At 69.8% G+C, this 19,344-nt stretch overlaps 1 protein-coding gene across 1 annotated transcript; it reads left to right on the plus strand.

The window, feature by feature from the left end:
- Positions 1 to 57: 57 nt before the first annotated feature.
- Positions 58 to 18,959, plus strand: LOC128899674 (coatomer subunit alpha). The gene is made up of 18 exons (XM_054179339.1): positions 58 to 115; positions 605 to 743; positions 1,977 to 2,139; positions 4,053 to 4,199; positions 4,929 to 5,118; positions 5,981 to 6,076; positions 6,825 to 6,913; positions 8,168 to 8,291; positions 10,296 to 10,385; positions 10,507 to 10,616; positions 10,790 to 10,867; positions 11,363 to 11,431; positions 12,244 to 12,380; positions 14,332 to 14,518; positions 14,610 to 14,720; positions 16,032 to 16,193; positions 16,270 to 16,464; positions 18,842 to 18,959. The coding sequence occupies exons 1-18, from the start codon at positions 58 to 60 to the stop codon at positions 18,899 to 18,901; spliced, it is 2,205 nt and encodes a 734-aa protein (XP_054035314.1). The 3' UTR covers positions 18,902 to 18,959.
- The last annotated feature ends 385 nt before the right edge of the window (positions 18,960 to 19,344 follow it).

Consider the following 19,344-nt stretch of genomic DNA (forward strand, 5'->3'; position numbering starts at 1 on the left):
GCATGGTAAGGCCTGGGGGGGACCCAGCAGCTCCTGCCTTGGCCCTGCTGGCCAAGCATGGTAAGGCCTGGGGGGGACCCAGCAGCTCCTGCCTTGGCCCTGCTGGCCAAGCATGGTAAGGCCTGGGGGGTGCAGAGCAGCTCCTGCCTTGGCCCTGCTGGAGCAGCCACTCGATGCAGGGCAGCTGCGGGCACTCAGGGCTGGGCTCTACCTCCCTGTGCCTTGCAGCCCCCTTCCCTGTGCCTTGCAGCCCCCTTCCCTCTGCCTTGCAGCCCCCTTCCCTGTGCCTTGCAGCCCCTTCCCTCTGCCTTGCAGCCCCCTTCCCTGTGCCTTGCAGCCCCCTTCCCTCTGCCTTGCAGCCCCCTTCCCTCTGCCTTGCAGCCCCCTTCCCTCTGCCTTGCAGCCCCCTTGCCAGCCTCTGCAGCCCTGTGCAGCCCTCAGGCTGCTCCATCTCCTCCCTCCCCAGCAGCCAAAGGGCAGCTGGGGGCAGTTGGGTCCTGGCTGCCCTCAGCTCCTCAGGCTGAGGCAAGGCTCTGCCGCTGGGGGCCCTGCTTTGGAGCCCGCCCTGGGGCCTCACTGCTGCTGCCTTTCTTTGCCCCTGCAGCCATCATGATCTGCAACAGGAAGCTGGAGTCCCTCTGCAACATCCATGAGAACATCAGGGTCAAGAGTGGGGCCTGGGATGAGAGTGGAGTCTTCATCTACACCACCAGCAACCACATCAAATACGCTGTCACCACGGGGTGAGCCTGGGGGGCCCTGCCCCAAGGCCTCCTGCAGGCTGCCCTGGGCTCCTGGGGCAGGGCCCAGAGCCTGGGGGGGCTTCTGCAGTGGCACTGGGAGGGCAGCATGGAGCCCCCCTGCCTGCCCTGGCACCCCCCTGCCTGCCCTGGCACCCCTCTGCCTGCCCTGGCACCCCCCTGCCTGCCCTGGCGTGCTGGGAAGGGACCTCTGGAGAGCATCTCCTGCACCCCTCCTGCCCCAGCAGGGCACCCCCAGGGGCACAGTGCCCAAGGGGAGCAGTTGGAAGCTCTCCACACTGCCTGCTCCAGGGGCTCTGAACCCTCCCAGCCCTGCTGCTCAGCTGGCACCTCCTGGGCTGCCCTTGGTGCCCCTTGCAGACCCCTGGAGGCCTTCTTGCCCGTGGGGGGCACTGTGATGGCTCCTGGGCACCTTGTCCCCCACCTCCTCCTCGGTGGAGCTCTTCCCCTCCTGCCCTGCCCTGCTGCAGGAGGTTGGAGCTGCTCCCCCCTTGCCCTGCCCTGCTGCTCCCCACCTCTATAGAGCTGCTCCCCCCTCTATAGAGCTGCTCCTGCCCTGCCCTGCTGCTCCCCCCACTATAGAGCTGCTCCCCCCCTCTATAGTGCTGCTCCCTCCCCATAGTGCTGCTCCCCCCCTCTATAGAGCTGCTCCTGCCCTGCTCTGCTGCTCTCCCCCTATAGAGCTGCTCCCCCCTCTATAGAGCTGCTCCTGCCCTGCCGCTCCTCCCCTCTGTAGAGCTGCTCCTGCCCTGCCCTGCTGCTCCCCCCCACTATAGAGCTGCTCCCCCCACTATAGAGCTGCTCCCCCCCTCTATAGTGCTGCTCCCCCCCCATAGTGCTGCTCCCCCCCTCTATAGAGCTGCTCCTGCCCTGCTCTGCTGCTCCCCCCTCTATAGAGCTGCTCCCCCCCTCTATAGAGCTGCTCCTGCCCTGCTGCTCCCCCCTTGCCCTGCCGCTCCCCCCACTATAGAGCTGCTCCCCCCCTCTATAGTGCTGCTCCCCCCCTGCCCTGCCGCAGTCGGTTGTCCCCCCGCCAGGAGCCTTCCTCTCTCCCCTCTCCCCTGCTCTCCTCCTCCCTGCCCGCGCCGCAGCCTCGGCCGGGGGTGGGTGGGTGGGGGCGGGGCAGGGCGGGGCGGGGGGCGGCTCCGCAGCCCCGCCGGGGGGAGGGGGGTGCCGGCGGCTGGAGCCGGCTGGAGCCCCCGGTGCCCCCCGCAGGGACCACGGCATCATCCGCACGCTGGACCTGCCGATCTACCTGACGCGGGTGCGGGGCAGCAGCGTCTACTGCCTGGACCGGGAGTGCCGCCCCCGGGTGCTCAGCGTCGACCCCACCGAGTTCCGCTTCAAGCTGGCCCTCATCCACCGCAAGTACGACGAGGTGAGAGACCCCCGCCCGCCCGGCCCGCCCCCCCAGCTCCTCCGGCCCGCCCCCCCCAGCTCCTCCGGCCCGCCCCCAGCTCCTCCGGCCCGCCCCCAGCTCCTCCGGCCCGCCCCCCAGCTCCTCCGGCCCGCCCCCCAGCTCCTCCGGCCCGCCCCCCCCAGCTCCTCCGGCCCGCCCCCAGCTCCTCCGGCCCGCCCCCCAGCTCGTCCGGCCCGCCCCCCAGCTCCTCCGGCCCGCCCCCCAGCTCCTCCGGCCCGCCCCCCAGCTCCTCCGGCCCGCCCCCCAGCTCCTCCCCCCCTCCGGCCCGCCCCCCAGCTCCTCCGGCCCGCCCCCCAGCTCCTCCGGCCCTCCCCCAGCTCCTCCAGCCCGCCCCCCAGCTCTTCCGGCCCACCCCCAGCTCCTCCTGCCCGCCCCCAGCTCTTCCGGCCCGCCCCCCAGCTCCTCCGGCCTGCCCCCAGCTCCTCCGGCCCGCCCCCCAGCTCCTCCGGCCCGCCCCCCAGGTCGTCCGACCCGCCCCCAGCTCCTCCGGCCCGCCCCCCAGCTCCTCCGGCCCGCCCCCCAGCTCCTCCGGCCCGCCCCCCAGCTCCTCCCCCCCTCCGGCCCGCCCCCCAGCTCTTCCGGCCCGCCCCCAGCTCCTCCTGCCTGCCCCCAGCTCCTCCGGCCCTCCCCCAGCTCCTCCAGCCCGCCCCCCAGCTCTTCCGGCCCACCCCCAGCTCCTCCTGCCCGCCCCCAGCTCTTCCGGCCCGCCCCCCAGCTCCTCCGGCCTGCCCCCAGCTCCTCCGGCCCGCCCCCCAGCTCGTCCGGCCCGCCCCCCAGCTCGTCCGACCCGCCCCCCAGCTCGTCCGGCCCGCCCCCCAGCTCGTCCGGCCTGCCCCCAGCTCGTCCGGTCCGCCCCCAGCTCGTCCGGCCCGCCCCCCAGCTCGTCCGGCCCGCCCCCAGCTCGTCCGGCCCGCCCCCCAGCTCGTCCGGCCCGCCCCCAGCTCGTCCGGCCCGCCCCCCAGCTCGTCCGGCCCGCCCCCAGCTCGACCGGCCCGCCCCCCAGCTCGTCCGGCCCGCCCCCCAGCTCGTCCGGCCCGCCCCCCAGCTCGTCCGGCCCGCCCCCCCCAGCTCCTCCTGCCCGCCCCCCCAGCTCCTCCGGCCCGCCCCCCAGCTCCTCCCCCCCTCCGGCCTGACCTCCCCGGCAGCACCTCCTGCCCTCCCTTCCTCCCCTCCCAGCTCCTTCCTCCCTCTTTCTCCGCAGCTCCTCCTCCCTCCCTCCCTCCCCCCCTCCCCCCACAGGTCCTCCCTCCCACCTTCCCCTCTTGCCCTGCCTCCATTCCTCTCTCTCCCTCCCTCCTCCCCTGGCCTCCCCAGCTTCTCCCTTCCTCCTTCACCGTCCCCCCCCCCCCCCCCCAGCTCCTCCCTCCCTCCTAGGTGCTTCCTCCCTCCATCCCTCTCTCTCCCCCTGGCTTCCTCTCTCTCTCCTCCTGGCTTTCTCTCTCTCTCTCTCCCCCTGGCTTTCTCCCTCCCTCCTTCCCCTTCCCCCCTGGGCTCCTCCCTCCCTCCTTCACCTTCCCCCCCCCAGCTCCTCTCTCCCTTCTGGCTCCTCCCTTCTTCCCCCTCTCCCTCCTGGTCTCCTCCCTCCCCCTCTCCCTCCTGGTCTCCTCCCTCCCCCTCTCCCTCCTGGTCTCCTCCCTCCCCCTCTCCCTCCTGGTCTCTTCCTTCCCCCTCTCCCTCCTGGTCTCCTCTCCCCCTCCTATTCCTCCTCCCCTTCCTTCCCCCCCTTCTCCCCTTCCCTGACTCCACCTTCCCTTCCCCTGCTTGGGAAGAGACCTCTGGAGATCCTCTCTTGCCCCATGCTGCTGGCTCAGTGTGTGTGGGGCCCAGGCTGAGCCTGTGGGGCCCAGGCTGAGCTGGGGCTGCCCTGGCAGGTGCTGCACATGGTGAGGAATGCCAAGCTGGTTGGGCAGTCCATCATTGCCTACCTGCAGAAGAAAGGCTACCCAGAGGTGGCTCTGCACTTCGTCAAGGACGAGAAGACTCGCTTCAGCCTGGCCCTGGAGTGTGGCAACATCGAGGTCAGCCTGGCAGGGGGGGCTCTGGGCACCCCTGGGGCCAGCTCCCAACCCCCCCTGGGCAGCCTGGGCCAGGCTCTGCCCAGCCTCAGCAGCACCAATTGCTCCTCCTCTGCCCTCTCCCTCTCCCCTCTGGCACTTCCAAACCATCTCCCCTGCTCCTGCCCTGCTCCAACCTCTGTCCCCAGCTCTCTGCTCAGCTCTGGGAGCTCTCCAGGAGGTCTCCCTGCAGCCTTCTCTCCTCCAGGCTGAATTCTGCCAGGGGGAGAGGCAGCCCAGGCTGCCCTTGAGCCCCTTGCTGCCAGCCCAGGCTGCCCTTAGGCCCCTTGCTGCCAGCCCAGGCTGCCCTTGGGCCCCTTGCTGCCAGCCCAGGCTGCCCTTGGGCCCCTTGCTGCCAGCCCAGGCTGCCCTTGGGCCCCTTGCTGCCAGCCCAGGCTGCCCTTGGGCCCCTTGCTGCCAGCCCAGGCTGCCCTTGGGCCCCTTGCTGCCAGCCCAGGCTGCCCTTGGGCCCCTTGCTGCCAGCCCAGGCTGCCCTTGGGCCCCTTGCTGCCAGCCCAGGCTGCTCAGGGCTCCTCCCAGCCTGCCTTTTCCCCCCTGCCAGCCTGTTCAGGGCCCCTTGCCCCCAGCCTTCCCTGCCCCCTCTCCCTCCCAGCCCCCTGCCCTTGGGCCCCGGCGGAGCCGACTCCTCCTGAGGCCTTCCCTGCTGGGGTCTCTCTCTCTCTCCCTGGGCAGATTGCTCTGGAGGCAGCCAAGGCTCTGGATGACAAAAGCTGCTGGGAGAAGCTGGGGGAGGTGGCCCTGCTGCAGGGCAACCACCAGATGGTGGAGATGTGCTACCAGCGCACCAAGAGCTTCGACAAGCTCTCCTTCCTCTACCTCCTCACCGGCAACCTGGAGAAGCTGCGCAAGATGATGAAGATTGGTGAGGCCCAGGGCTGGGGGGCGGCCTGGGGGGCGGCCTGGGGGGCAGGGGGAGCAGCCAGGGGGGCAGGGGGAGCAGCCTGGGGGGGCAGGAGGAGCAGCCTGCAGGGGAGGAGGAGCAGCTCGGGGGAGATGGAGGAGCAGCCTGGAGGGGAGCTGGGGGGGAGCAGCCTTGGGGGGCAGCATGCAGGGGGGCAGCATGCAGGGGGGCTGGGGGCCTGGGGGGCAGCATGCAAGGGGGGCTGGGGGTCTGGGGGGCAGCATGCAGGAGGTCTGGGGGGCAGCATGCAGGGAGGCTGGAGCAGCCTGGGGGAGAGCAGCCTGGGGGGGAGCTGGGGGGAGAGCAGCCTGGGGGAGATGGAGGAGCAGCCTGGGGGGCAGGGGAGGAGCAGCCTGGAGGGGAGCTGGGGGGGAGCAGCCTTGGGGGGCAGCATGCAGGGGGCCTGGGGGGCAGCATGCAGGGGGCCTGGGGGGCAGCATGCAGGGAGGCTGAAGCAGCCTGGGGGAGATGGAGGAGCAGCCTTGGGGGGCAGCATGCAGGGGGTCAGGGGGTCTGGGGGGCAGCATGCAGGGGGGCTGGGGGGCAGCATGCAGGGGGGCTAGGGGGCAGCATGCAGGGAGGCTGGAGCAGCCTGGGGGGGAGCAGCCTGGGGGGGAGCAGCCTGGGGGGGAGCAGCCTGGGGGAGATGGAGGAGCAGCCTAGGGGGCAGGGGAGGAGCAGCCTGGAGGGGAGCTGGGGGGGAGCAGCCTTGGGGGGCAGCATGCAGGGGGGCTGGGGGGCAGCATGCAGGGGGCCTGGGGGGCAGTCTGGGGGCCTGGGGGGCAGCAGCCCAGCCGTGGGCAGTGACCTTCCCTCGCCGCAGCCGAGATCCGCAGGGACATGAGTGGGCACTACCAGAACGCTCTCTACCTGGGAGATGTGGCTGAGAGGGTCAGGATCCTCAAGAACTGTGGCCAGAGTGAGTCCCAGAGCCAGGGGAGGGCTTGGGGGGCAAGGGGCCTCCAAGATCAGCCCCCCCTGGGACACCTCCCAGCAGCCCAGCCTGCTCAGGACACTCATGGAAGGGTTTGGGGTGGAGGGGACTCAGGATCAACCCCCCTGGGACACCTCCCAGCAGCTCAGCCTGCTCAGGGCACTCATGGAAGGGTTTGAGGGGAAGGGGACTCAAGGATCAGCCCCCCCTGGGACTCCTCCCAGCAGCCCCAGCTTGCTCAGGACACTCATGGAAGGGTTTGGGGTGGAGGGGACTCAAGGATCAGCCCCCCCTGGGACTCCTCCCAGCAGCCCCAGCTTGCTCAAGGCCTCATCCAAGCTGCCCTTGAACACCTCCAGGGAGGGGGCAGCCAAATCCTCCCCTGGGCAGCCTCCCCAGCCTCACCCTCAAGACCTCTCCTCAGCTGGGACACTTCCCTGGGGGCTGGGTGGAGGCTGGGGAGGTGGTTGGGGTGCTGGAGGCAGAGCAGCTCAGACCCTCAGCTGGGAAGCTGGAAGCAGGAAGCAGCCCAGGAGCCAGAGAGCAGCTTCCAGGGGGCCTGAGGTCCAGAGGAGCAGCTGCAGCCCCAGAGCCAGTGCCAAGCCCCCCACCCAGGGAGTGCTTCTGCCCCTTGGGGGGGCTGCTGGGGAGGGGCAGGGTGGCCAGGCCTGCAGGGGTGAGAAGCTTTCCCTCTGCAGGCACTGAGGAGCCCTCCCTGGGGGTCTCTTTGCAGAGTCCTTGGCCTACCTGACAGCTGCAACCCATGGCCTGGATGAGGAGGCTGAGAGCCTGAAGGAAACCTTTGATCCTGAGAAGGAAACGGTGAGGATCCTGCCCCAGGGGCTGCCTCCTGCCCCAGGGGCTGCCTCCTGCCCCAGGGGCTGCCTCCTGCCCCAGGGGCTGCCTCCTGCCCCAGGGGCTGCCTTCTGCCCTGGGGAGGTGCCAGGGGGGACCTGCTGCTAGGGGCAGCTCCCTCCTGGCAGGGCAGAGCCATCCTCAGCCCTGCTCAGCTCAGAGCCTCAGCATGGAGGGGTGGGAAGGGAGCTCTGGAGAGCATCTCCTGCCCCCAGCCCCCTGCCCCCAGCTCCCTGCCCCAGCAGGGCTCCCCCAGCAGCCTGCCCAGGGGGCACAGTGCCCAGGAGGGGTTGGAAGCTCTCCACAACCTCTCTGGGCTCAGCCTGCTGCAGGGCTCTGAACCCTCTGAAGTCAACAAGTTTTGCCTCATGGAACCCCCTGGGCTCCACTCTGTGCCCCTTGGCCTCTCCCTGGGCACCCCTGGGCAGCTGCCAGCCCCAGCCCCTTGCCCCTTCCCTGGGCAGCTGCCAGCCCCTTGCCCCCTCCCTGGGCACCCCTGGGCAGCTGCCAGCCCCAGCCCCTTGCCCCCTCCCTGGGCACCCCTGGGCAGCTGCCAGCCCCAGCCCCTTGCCCCCTCCCTGGGCACCCCTGGGCAGCTGCCAGCCCCAGCCCCTTGCCCCTTCCCTGGGCACCCCTGGGCAGCTGCCAGCCCCAGCCCCTTGCCCTCTCCCTGGGCAGCTGCCAGCCCCAGCCCCTTGCCCCCTCCCTGGGCACCCCTGGGCAGCTGCCAGCCCCAGCCCCTTGCCCCTGGGCACCCCTGGGCAGCTGCCAGCCCCAGCCCCTTGCCCCTTGCCCCTGGGCACCCCTGGGCAGCTGCCAGCCCCAGCCCCTTGCCCCTTCCCTGGGCAGCTGCCAGCCCCAGCCCCTTGCCCTCTCCCTGGGCAGCTGCCAGCCCCAGCCCCTTGCCCTCTCCCTGGGCAGCTGCCAGCCCCAGCCCCTTGCCCTCTCCCTGGGCAGCTGCCAGCCCCAGCCCCTTGCCCTCTCCTGGGCAGCTGCCAGCCCCAGCCCCTTGCCCTCTCCCAGCCTTCAGCTCCTGCTCAGCTGCCCTCTGGGGCTCTCTGTGCTCAGCCTGCTGCAGGCCTCCAGCAGCCTCCCCCTCAAGCAGCTTTCTCCTCCTGCTGCTCTCCTCAGGCCTTTGAGGCCTTCTCCTGCAGCTGGGGAGGGGAGCTCAAGCCTTGGGCTTTTCCCTTTAGCTGTTGGCCTCTCTCCTGCCCTGCTCAGGTCCCAGACATTGACCCCAATGCCAAGCTGCTGCAGCCTCCTGCTCCTGTCATGCCCCTGGACACCAACTGGCCCCTGCTGACCGTCTCCAAGGGCTTCTTTGAAGGCACCATTGCCAGCAAAGGTTTGTGCCTGCAGGAGCCTCAGAGGCTTCTTTGCCTCCCTGGCTCCTGAGTTGGTGCTGGAGGCCTCAGCCCTCAGCTGTGAGACCCCTGGCAGGGGCTGGGAGCCAGCTGAGGTGGGCCAGGCTCTTCCCCCCCCACCCCTCCCCTCAAAGGAAAGGAGCAGGAGGAGAGGAAATGGTCTCAAGTTTTGCCCCAGGGGAGGTTGAGGTCGGCCCTGAGGAGCAGTTTCTGCCCCTGGAGGCTTGGCCCAGGCCTGGCCCAGGGCAGTGCTGGAGTCTCCAGCCCTGGAGGGGTCTCAGACCCTGGAGCTGTGGTGCTGAGGGCCCTGGGGGGGTGGGGGAGCAGGAGGCTGAGGGAGACCTCCCTGCCCCCCACTGCTCCCTGAGAGGAGGCTGAGAGAGACCTCCCTGCCCCCCACTGCTCCCTGAGAGGAGGCTGAGGGAGACCTCCCTGCCCCCCACTGCTCCCTGAGAGGAGGCTGAGGGAGACCTCCCTGCCCCCCACAGCTGCCTGAGAGGAGCTTGGAGCCAGCTGGGGTTGGGATCCTCTGCCAAGGGAAGGGGAAATGGCTTCAGGTTGCCCCAGGGGGGGTTGAGGTTGGCCCTGAGGAGCAGTTTCTGCCCCTTGAGGCTTGGCCCAGGCCTGGCCCAGGCTGCTCCCAGGGCAGTGCTGGAGCCTCCAGGCCTGGAGGAGGCTTCTCCAGCCCTGGAGCTGTGGTGCTGAGGGCTCTGGGGGGGTGGTGAGAGCCTGGCCCAGGCTGCTCCCAGGTGGAGTCTCCATCTTTGGAAGGGTCTCAAACCCTGGAGCTGTGGTGCTGAAGGCCAGGAGGGTGGTGAGAGCCTGGCCCAGCCCCAGAGCTGTGGTGCTGAGGGCTCTGGGGGGTTGGTGAGAGCCTGACCCAGGCTGTCCCAGGGCAGTGCTGGAGTCTCCATCCCTGGAGGAGGCTTCCCCAGCCCCTGGAGCTGTGGTGCTGAGGGCCAGGGGGGTGGTGAGAGCCTGGCCCAGGCTGTCCCAGGGCAGTGCTGAAGTCTCCAGGCCTGGAGGAGGCTTCCCCAGCCCCAGAGCTGTGGTGCTGAGGGCTCTGGGGGGTAGGTGAGAGCCTGACCCAGGCTGTCCCAGGGCAGTGCTGGAGTCTCCAGGCCTGGAGGAGGCTTCTCCAGCCCTGGAGCTGTGGTGCTGAGGGCTCTGGGGGGGTGGTGAGAGCCTGGCCCAGGCTGCTCAGGGCAGTGCTGGAGGAGTCTCCATCCCTGGAGGGGTCACCAAGCCCTGGAGCTGTGGTGCTGAAGGCCAGGAGGGTGGTGAGAGCCTGGCCCAGCCCCAGAGCTGTGGTGCTGAGGGCTCTTGGGGGGTGGTGAGAGCCTGGCCCAGGCTGTCCCAGGGCAGTGCTGGAGTCTCCAGGCCTGGAGGAGGCTTCTCCAGCCCTGGAGCTGTGGTGCTGAGGGCTCTGTTGGGGTGGTGAGAGCCTGGCCCAGGCTGCTCCCAGGTGGAGTCTCCATCCCTGGAGGAGCCTTCCCCAGCCCCTGGAGCTGTGGTGCTGAGGGCCTGGAGGGTGGTGAGAGCCTGGCCCAGGCTGCTCAGGGCAGTGCTGGAGGAGTCTCCATCCCTGGAGGGGTCACCAAGCCCTGGAGCTGTGGTGCTGAAGGCCAGGAGGGTGGTGAGAGCCTGGCCCAGGCTGCTCCCAGGTGGAGTCTCCATCTTTGGAAGGGTCTCAAACCCTGGAGCTGTGGTGCTGAGGGCCAGGAGGGTGGTGAGAGCCTGGCCCAGCCCCAGAGCTGTGGTGCTGAGGGCTCTGGGGGGGTGGTGAGAGCCTGGCCCAGGCTGCTCCCAGGTGGAGTCTCCATCCCTGGAGGAGCCTTCCCCAGCCCCTGGAGCTGTGGTGCTGAGGGCCCTGGGGGGGTGGTGCTGCCCTGGCAGTGCTGGGGCAGGGCTTGGCCCCCAGGGCCTGCAGAGGGCTCTGCAGCCTCAGGGGCTGCAGGCAGTGGCAGCTTCTCCCCTGGCTGCAGGCAAAGGAGGAGCCCTGGCTGCCGACATCGACATCGACGCCGTGGGCACCGAGGGCTGGGGGGAGGACGCAGAGCTGCACCTGGATGAAGGTGAGAGGGCCCCAGAGGGCCCCAGAGGGCCCCAGAGCTGCTCTGGCAGGGCCTCAGCTCTGCCTCTGTGTGAGAGAGAGCCCTGAGAGCCTCCCCCCCACCCCTGCCCCGCTCCCTGCAGATGGCTTTGTGGATGCTGGAGAAGGCTTTGGAGAGGAAGGCCTGGCCAAGGGGCAGGAGGAAGGAGGGGGCTGGGAGGTGGAAGAAGATTTGGATCTTCCCCCTGAGCTGGTAGGAAGCTTCCTGAGCAGCCCAGCTGCAGCTGCTGGGGATGGCAGAGCCCAGCTCCTGGGGCTGCTGGCTGTAGGTGTGGGCTGCAGAGGTTGGGGCAGCACAGCTCTGGCTGCTGGCAGCTTCCCCACTCCCCACTGCCCTCTGTGTGTGTGTGTGTGTGCCCCCCCCAGGATGTGGCTGCTGGCCCTGCAGGAGCAGCAGAGGATGGATTCTTTGTGCCACCCACCAAGGGCACCAGCCCAGCTCAGGTTAGTGGCACAAGGCTGGGGCTGCCTCCTCCTGGTCCTGAGGAGCAGCCTGGGGGAGGTGGGGGAGCAGCCTGGAGAGGAGCAGCCTGGAGGGGAGATGGGGGAGGTGGAGGAGCAGCCTGGGGGGGAGGTGGAGGAGCAGCCTGGAGGGGAGCAGCCTGGAGGGGAGCTGGGGGAGCAGCCTGGAGGGGAGCAGCCTGGAGGGGAGGTGGAGGAGCAGCCTGGGGGAGCTGGGGGAGCAGCCTGGAGAGGAGCAGCCTGGAGGGGAGCTGGGGGAGCAGCCTGGAGAGGAGCAGCCTGGGGGAGCTGGGGGAGCAGCCTGGGGGGCAGAGGAGCAGCCTGGAGGGGAGCTGAGGCAGTGGCACAGGGCTGGGGCTGTCCTGGGAGGCCTCCTGGGGGCTCTCAGCTGGGAGCCCAGCAGCAGAGCTGGGCAGGGGCAGGGTTGGGGTGGTGAGGGCAGAGCTGGCTGCAGCTCCACACTTCCTTCTCTCTCAGGTGTGGTGCAACAACTCTCAGCTCCCTGTGGACCACATCCTGGCAGGCTCCTTCGAGACAGCCATGAGGGTAGGTGCCCCCTGTGCCCCCTGGGGCTGCCAGCTGCCCCCTGGGGCTGCCAGCTGCCCTCTGGAGCTGCCAGCTGCCTCCTGGGGCTGCCAGCTGCCCTCTGGAGCTGCCAGCTGCCCTCTGGAGCTGCCAGCTGCCTCCTGGGGCTGCCAGCTGCCCTCTGGAGCTGCCAGCTGCCTCCTGGGGCTGCCAGCTGCCCCCATGGGGCTGCCAGCTGCCTCCTGGGGCTGCCAGCTGCCCTCTGGAGCTGCCAGCTGCCTCCTGGAGCTGCCAGCTGCCTCCTGGGGCTGCCAGCTGCCTCCTGGGGCTGCCAGCTGCCCGCTGGAGCTGCCAGCTGCCCCCATGGGGCTGCCAGCTGCCCTCTGGAGCTGCCAGCTGCCTCCTGGGGCTGCCAGCTGCCCCCTGGGGCTGCCAGCTGCCCTCTGGAGCTGCCAGCTGCCTCCTGGGGCTGCCAGCTGCCCTCTGGAGCTGCCAGCTGCCCCCATGGGGCTGCCAGCTGCCCCCATGGGGCTGCCAGCTGCCTCCTGGGGCTGCCAGCTGCCCTCTGGAGCTGCCAGCTGCCTCCTGGAGCTGCCAGCTGCCCCCATGGGGCTGCCAGCTGCCCTCTGGAGCTGCCAGCTGCCTCCTGGGGCTGCCAGCTGCCTCCTGGGGCTGCCAGCTGCCTCCTGGGGCTGCCAGCTGCCCCCTTAGGCTGTCAGCTCCCCGCTGGGGCTGGGCTCGGAGCCCTGCCCCGGAGCTGCTGCTGCCTCTGGCTGTGAGCCCTCTGCCCTGAGGGCCATGCTGGCTCAGCAGGCTCCCTGTGTGCCTTGCAGCTGCTCCATGACCAGGTGGGGGTGACCAACTTCGGGCCCTACAAGCAGCTCTTCCTGCAGACCTACGCCCGGGGCCGCAGCACCTTCCAGGCCCTGCCCTCCCTGCCTGCCCTCTATGGCTTCCCTCAGCGCAACTGGTGAGCAGCTGCCAGGCCTCCCCCTGCCCTGCTGCCTGCCCTCTGCCTCCCCACACAGCCCCAGCCTGCACAAGGCAGCCTCTGGAGGGCAGCTCCCCCTGCACCCCCCCCCCTGCCCCACCAGGGCTCCCCCCAGCAGCTCCCCCAGGGGGCACAGTGCCCAAGGGGGGGTTGGGAGCTCTCCACAACCCTGCACGGCCTGGGATCCCCCCAGCACGGCCTGGGATCCCCCCAGCACAGCCTAGGATCCCCCCTGCACGGCCTAGGATCCCCCCTGCACGGCCTGGGATCCCCCCAGCACGGCCTGGGATCCCCCAACACAGCCTAGGATCCCCCAACACAGCCTAGGATCCCCCAGCACAGCCTAGGATCCCCCCTGCACGGCCTGGGATCCCCCCAGCACGGCCTGGGATCCCCCCAGCACGGCCTAGGATCCCCCCAGCACGGCCTGGGATCCCCCCAGCACGGCCTGGGATCCCCCCAGCACGGCCTGGGATCCCCCCAGCACGGCCTGGGATCCCCCCAGCACGGCCTAGGATCCCCCCAGCACGGCCTAGGATCCCCCCAGCACGGCCTGGGATCCCCCCAGCACGGCCTGGGATCCCCCCAGCACGGCCTGGGATCCCCCCTGCACGGCCTGGGATCCCCCCAGCACGGCCTGGGATCCCCCCAGCACGGCCTGGGATCCCCCCTGCACGGCCTGGGATCCCCCCTGCACGGCCTGGGATCCCCCCAGCACGGCCTAGGATCCCCCTGCACAGCCTAGGATCCCCCAGCACAGCCTGGGATCCCCCCAGCACGGCCTAGGATCCCCCAGCACGGCCTAGGATCCCCCCAGCACGGCCTGGGATCCCCCCAGCACGGCCTGGGATCCCCCCAGCACAGCCTAGGATCCCCCCAGCACGGCCTAGGATCCCCCCTGCACGGCCTAGGATCCCCCCTGCAGAGCCTAGGATCCCCCCTGCACGGCCTAGGATCCCCCAGCATGGCCTAGGATCCCCCCTGGGAGCTCTTCACAACAGCAGTGAGCACTGAATCCCTAAATCCCAGCCTGGAGGGGTGGGAAGGGAACCCCTGGAGAGCAGCTCCTGCACCCCCCCTGCCCCAGCAGGGCTCCCCCCAGGGGGGCACAGTGCCCAGGGTGGGTTGGGAGCTCTCCACAACCTCTCTGGGCTCAGCCTGCTCCAGGCCCCCAGCAGCCTCCCCCCAAACAGCTTTCCCCCTCCTGGGCTCCACTCTGTGCCCCTTGGCCCTGGGCACCCCTGGGCAGATGCCAGCCCCAGCCCCTTGGCCTGGCCCTGAGCCCCCCTGGGCAGGGTCTGGCCCCAGCCCCTCAGCCCCCAGGGCTCTGAGGAGCCTGTGCCAGCCCTGCTCAGTCTCCTGCTGCCAGCTGGGGGGGAGTGGGGCACACTGCCCCTGCAGTGGAGCTTCCCTGCAGCCTGCTGTGGGGTTCAGAGCTGTGTGCCCCCCAGCTCTGCAGAGCCCTGAGCCCAGGGGGCAGCCCCTGGGGACGCTGCCCCCCAGCCCCCCTGCCCCCCAGCTCTGCAGAGCCCTGAGCCCAGGGGGCAGCCCCTGGGGACGCTGCCCCCCTGCCCCCCAGCTCTGCAGAGCCCTGAGCCCAGGGGGCAGCCCCTGGGGACGCTGCCCCCCAGCCCCCTCCCCTCCTTGACGCAGCTGCTCTGAGGCCTCTCAGGACCCCCAGGGGGGGCTCTGCAGGAGCCTGAGCCAGCCCTGCAGGGCTGTGCTGCTGCAGAGGGAGCCTTGGCAGCCTGGCTGGCAGGAGGGGGGCAGCCCAGGTGCCCTCTGTGCCAGGCCAGCGGCGGAGGAAAGCCAGCGGGGGGCAGGGGAGGTTGGGGGACGAGCTGCAGCCTGCCCTGTGTTGTGGGGGGGGGGGCTGGGGGGTCCTGCTGGGCTCCTCTGTGCCCTGCCAACCCCTCTGTGGTGCCCTCAGGAAGGAAGGTGGCCTGAAGGGTGCCCTCCCTGCCGTGGGGCTGAAGCTCAACGACCTGATCCAGCGCCTGCAGCTCTGCTACCAGCTGACCACCGCCGGCAAGTTCGAGGAGGCCGTGGAGAAGTTCCGCTCCATCCTGCTCAGTGTGCCCCTGCTGGTGGTGGACAACAAGCAGGAGATAGCTGAGGTGAGAGGCACAGCCTCCCCTCCCCCCAGCCTCTCCCCTCCTGGGGGCTGCAGGCCTGACCCTTCCCCTGCCTCCCCCCCACCCCCGGAAGGCTCAGCAGCTGATCGCCATCTGCCGCGAGTACATCGTGGGGCTCTCCATGGAGATCGAGAGGAAGAAGCTGCCCAAGGAGACCCTGGAGCAGCAGAAGAGGAGCTGTGAGGTACAGCAGCAGCTCCCCTCCCTGGCAGGGAGCTGAAGGGGAAGAGGCCTTTTGGGGGTCTGGGAGGCCTGGAGCAAAAGGGAAGGCTGAGGGGGGAGGCCTCCGGGCTGGGCACGGAGCCCTGAGAGGAGGTTGAGGTTGGCCCTGAGGAGCAATTTCTGCCCCTGGAGGCTTGGCCCAGGCCTGGCTCAGGCTGCCCCAGGGCGGTGCTGGAGTCTCCAGCCCTGGAGGAGGCTTCCCCAGCCCTGGAGCTGTGGTGCTGAGGGCCTGGAGGGTGGTGAGAGCCTGGCTCAGGCTGCTCCCAGGGCAGTGCTGGAGTCTCCAGCCCTGGAGGAGGCTTCCTCAGCCCTGGAGCTGTGGTACTGAGGGCCCTGGGGGGGTGGTGGTGGTGCCCTGGGGCAGTGCTCTCTGCAGCTCCCTGAGAGGAGGCTGAGGGAGACCTCCCTGCCCCCCACAGCTCCCTGAGAGGAGGCTGAGGGAGACCTCCCTGCTCCCCACAGCTCCCTGAGAGGAGCTTGGAGCCAGCTGGGGTTGGGATCCTCTGCCAAGGGAAGGGGAAATGGCCTCAGGTTGCCCCAGGGGAGGTTCAGCTTGGCTCTGAGGAACAATTTCTGCCCCTTGAGGCTTGGCCCAGGCTGCCCCAGGGCAGTGCTGGAGCCTCCATCCCTGGGGGAGGCTTCCCCAGCCCTGGAGCTGTGGTGCTGAGGGCCAGGAGGGTGTTGAGAGCCTGGCCCAGGCTGCCCCAGGGCAGTGCTGGAGGAGTCTCCATCCATCCCTGGAGGACTTTGAGGCCAGGCTGGAGGTGGCTCTGAGCAACCTGCTCTGATGTGAGCTGTCCCTGCCCAGGGCAGTGGGGTTGGGGCTGGCTGAGCCTTGAGGTCCCTTGGGTGGCTTGCTGGTGCCCTGGGGGAGGCCTTGGGGCAGCCTCCCTGCTCTCCAGGACCCCTTCCAAGCCAAAGGCTTCTGCAGCTCCACTGCTCTGGGGCAGGGAGTCACCGGGGGTGGGGGAGGGGTTGTGGCAGCCCTGGGCTGGGGCAGGCTGCAGCAGGGCTGGGGCAGGCTGCAGCAGGGCTGGGGCAGGCTGCAGCAGGGCTGGACAGGACAGGACAGGGCTGCAGCAGGGCTGGGCAGGACAGGCTGCAGCAGGACTGAGCAGGACAGGACAGGCTGCAGCAGGACTGAGCAGGACAGGCCGCAGCAGGGCCGGGCTGGGCTGGGCTGGGCTGCAGTGGGCTGGGGGTAGGGACTTGTGGCAGCCCTGCTGGTGGTGACCTTGCCCCCCCTGTGTGTGTGTGTGTCCCCCTGGCACAGATGGCAGCCTACTTCACCCACTCCAACCTGCAGCCCGTGCACATGATCCTGGTGCTGCGCACCGCCCTCAACCTCTTCTTCAAGCTCAAGAACTTCAAGACCGCCGCAGCCTTCGCCCGGCGCCTGCTGGAGCTGGGCCCCAAGCCGGAGGTGGCCCAGCAGGTACCGGCCCCCCCCAGCCCCCAGGGAGGGCTCTGCCGAGCCTGGCAGCCCCTCCTGAGCCTCTCCCCTCCCCCAGACCCGCAAGATCCTCTCCGCCTGCGAGAAGAACCCCAGCGACAGCCAGCAGCTGAGCTACGACCCCCACAACCCCTTCGACATCTGCGCCGCCTCCTACCGCCCCATCTACCGCGGCAAGGCGCTGGAGCGCTGCCCCCTCAGCGGCGCCTGCTACTGCCCCGAGTTCCAGGGGCAGCTCTGCAGGGTCACCACGGTGAGAGGGGCTCCAGCACCGCCTGCAGCCCCCCCTCAGCTCGCCCGAGCCGACCCCCAGGCCCCCTCCGGCGCCGCCGGCCCCTCCGCGGCTTCCCCTCCGCGGCTTCCCCTTCCAGGGCTTCCCCCTCCAGAGCTTCCCCCTCCACAGCTTTCCCCTCCACAGCTTCCCCCTCCAGAGCTTCCCCCCTCCAGAGCTTCCCCCTCCAGAGCTTCCCCCTCCAGAGCTTCCCCTCCACAGCTTCCCCCTCCAGAGCTTCCCCTCCGCGGCTTCCCCCTCCAGAGCTTCCCCTCCAGAGCTTCCCCTCCGCGGCTTCCCCCTCCAGAGCTTCCCCTCCAGAGCTTCCCCCTCCAGAGCTTCCCCCTTCCAGGGCTTCCCCCTCCAGAGCTTCCCCCTTCCAGAGCTTCCCCTTCCAGTGCTTCCCCCTTCCAGTGCTTCCCCCTTCCAGTGCTTCCCCCTTCCAGAGCTTCCCCCTTCCAGAGCTTCCCCCTCCAGAGCTTCCCCTTCCAGAGCTTCCCCCTCCAGAGCTTCCCCTCCACGGCTTCCCCCTCCGCGGCTTCCCCTCCAGAGCTTCCCCTTCCAGAGCTTCCCCCTCCAGAGCTTCCCCCTCCAGAGCTTCCCCTCCAGAGCTTCCCCCTCCGCGGCTTCCCCCTCCAGAGCTTCCCCTCCAGAGCTTCCCCTCCGCGGCTTCCCCCTCCAGAGCTTCCCCCTCCAGAGCTTCCCCCTTCCAGGGCTTCCCCCTCCAGAGCTTCCCCCTTCCAGAGCTTCCCCTTCCAGTGCTTCCCCCTTCCAGTGCTTCCCCCTTCCAGAGCTTCCCCCTTCCAGAGCTTCCCCCTTCCAGAGCTTCCCCTTCCAGAGCTTCCCCCTCCAGAGCTTCCCCCTCCAGAGCTTCCCCCTTCCAGAGCTTCCCCCTCCAGAGCTTCCCCCTTCCAGAGCTTCCCCCTTCCAGAGCTTCCCCCTCCAGAGCTTCCCCCTCCAGAGCTTCCCCCTCCAGAGCTTCCCTTCCAGAGCTTCCCCCTCCGCGGCTTCCCCCTCCGGAGCTTCCCCTCTGGAGCTTCCCCTTCCAGAGCTTCCCCTCCAGAGCTTCCCCTCCAGAGCTTCCCTTCCAGACCCCTCCAGAGCTTCCCTTCCAGAGCTTCCCCTCCAGACCCTGCTCCAGAGCTTCCCCCTCCAGAGCTTCCCCCTCCAGAGCTTCCCCCTCCAGAGCTTCCTCTCCAGACTCCTCCCAGAGCTTCCCCTCCCAGAGCTTTCCCTCCAGAGCTTCCCTTCCAGACCCTGCTCCAGAGCTTCCCCCTCTGGAGCTACCCCCACCAGAGCTTCCCTCCCCAGAGCTTCCCCTCCAGACCACCCCCAGCAGCATCCCCCCCTCTAGAGCTTCCCCCTCCAGACCTTCCCCTCCAGACCTTCCCCTCCAGACCTTTCCCTTCCAGAGCTTCCCCTCCAGCAGCTTCCTCCTCCTCCAGACCCCCTCCAGCAGCTTCCTCCTCCTCCAGACCCCCTCCAGCAGCTTCCTCCTCCTCCAGACCCCCTCCAGCAGCTTCCCCCCTGCTTGCCCCTAACCCAAACCCTGTGCCAGAGGGCCTGGGGTGGGTGGTTGGAACCTGCCTGGGCCTTGGGAAGCATGGTGGAGAGCAGCCCTGAGGAGAAGGTTGCTGAGGGGCTGGGGGCTGAGGGGCTGGGGGCTGAGGAGCTGGCACTGAGTGCTGCCAGCCCCAGCTCTGCCCTGCTGCCTGCAGGGCCTTGGGCTGGGCGACCTCTGAAGGTCTCTGCCCACCCAGGGCAGTCCTGGGCTTCTGACTTGAGAGCCTCCTGCAGGCACTGACTCTGCAGCCTGCACCCTGAGGCTGGGCTGGGGCAGGCTGCAGCAGGGCTGGGCAAGGCTGCAGCAGGGCTGGGCAAGGCTGCAGCAGGGCTGGGGCAGGCTGCAGCAGGGCTGGGCAAGGCTGCAGCAGGGCTTGGGCTGGGCAGGGCAAGCTGCAGTGTGTCTGGGCTGGGCAAGGCTGGGGAAGGCTGCAGCAGGGCTGGGGAAGGCTGCAGCAGTTCTGGGCTGGCTGCAGCAGGGCTGGACTGGCTGCAGCAGGGCTGGGGCAGGCTGCAGCGGGGCTGGGGCAGGCTGCAGCGGGGCTGGGGCAGGCTGCAGCAGGGCTGGGCTGGCTGCAGCAGTTCTGGGCTGGCTGCAGCAGGGCTGGGCAGGCTGCAGCAGTTCTGGGCTGGCTGCAGGAGTTCTGGGCTGGCTGCAGCAGGGCTGGGCTGGCTGCAGCAGGGCTGGGGAGGGCTGGCTGCAGCAGTTCTGGGCAGGCTGCAGCAGGGCTGGGCTGGCTGCAGCAGTTCTGGGCAGGCTCTGGGGTTCCTGACCCCATCTCCTTTTGCTCCCCAGGTGACAGAGATCGGGAAGGACGTCCTGGGGCTCAGGATCAGTCCCCTCCAGTTCCGCTAGGCCTGAGCTGGCCGGGCAGGGAACCTCCCTCAGCTGCCCAGCAGGGTGGGAGCCTTCCCCTCCCTCCTTCCCCTCCTGCTGCCTGCACCCTGACCCTGCCCAGGCCCTGCCCTCCCCCCCCCCCCCTCCCCCCACCCCCCCCCAGCCCGGCTCTTAGCTGCTGCCAAGTAGTTGTCAGTTGTGCTGCTCCCTCCAGCCCCCACCCCTGGCATAGCCTCCCCCAGGCCCTGGGCCTCTCTCTTGCCCTTGCCAGGGGCTCAGTGTTGGCCTCTGCCAAGCCCCACAGCAAGCTCTGCAGGACCTGCTGCTGCCTCTTGCACCCTGGAAGAAGAAGACCTCCAAGCCCTGCTGAGCCTGGCCAGGAGGGAGGAGCTTGAGCCTGGTCCCCTACCCCCCCAGGAGGGCTGCAGCTGAGGGCTGCCCTGCTTGGGGCCAGCCCTGCC

Source organism: Dryobates pubescens, unplaced genomic scaffold (genome assembly GCF_014839835.1).
Source record: "Dryobates pubescens isolate bDryPub1 unplaced genomic scaffold, bDryPub1.pri scaffold_127_arrow_ctg1, whole genome shotgun sequence".
In the NCBI taxonomy this organism is placed as follows: domain Eukaryota; kingdom Metazoa; phylum Chordata; class Aves; order Piciformes; family Picidae; genus Dryobates; species Dryobates pubescens.

Excerpts from the sequence above, each read along its gene's own strand:
- LOC128899674 (XM_054179339.1), top strand. The coding sequence starts at position 58 with ATGGTAAGGCCTGGGGGGGACCCAGCAGCTCCTGCCTTGGCCCTGCTG. Across the intron at positions 5,119-5,980 it reads GCGCAAGATGATGAAGATTG|CCGAGATCCGCAGGGACATG; the intron begins GTGAGGCCCAGG and ends CCCTCGCCGCAG. Across the intron at positions 11,432-12,243 it reads CCTTCGAGACAGCCATGAGG|CTGCTCCATGACCAGGTGGG; the intron begins GTAGGTGCCCCC and ends TGTGCCTTGCAG.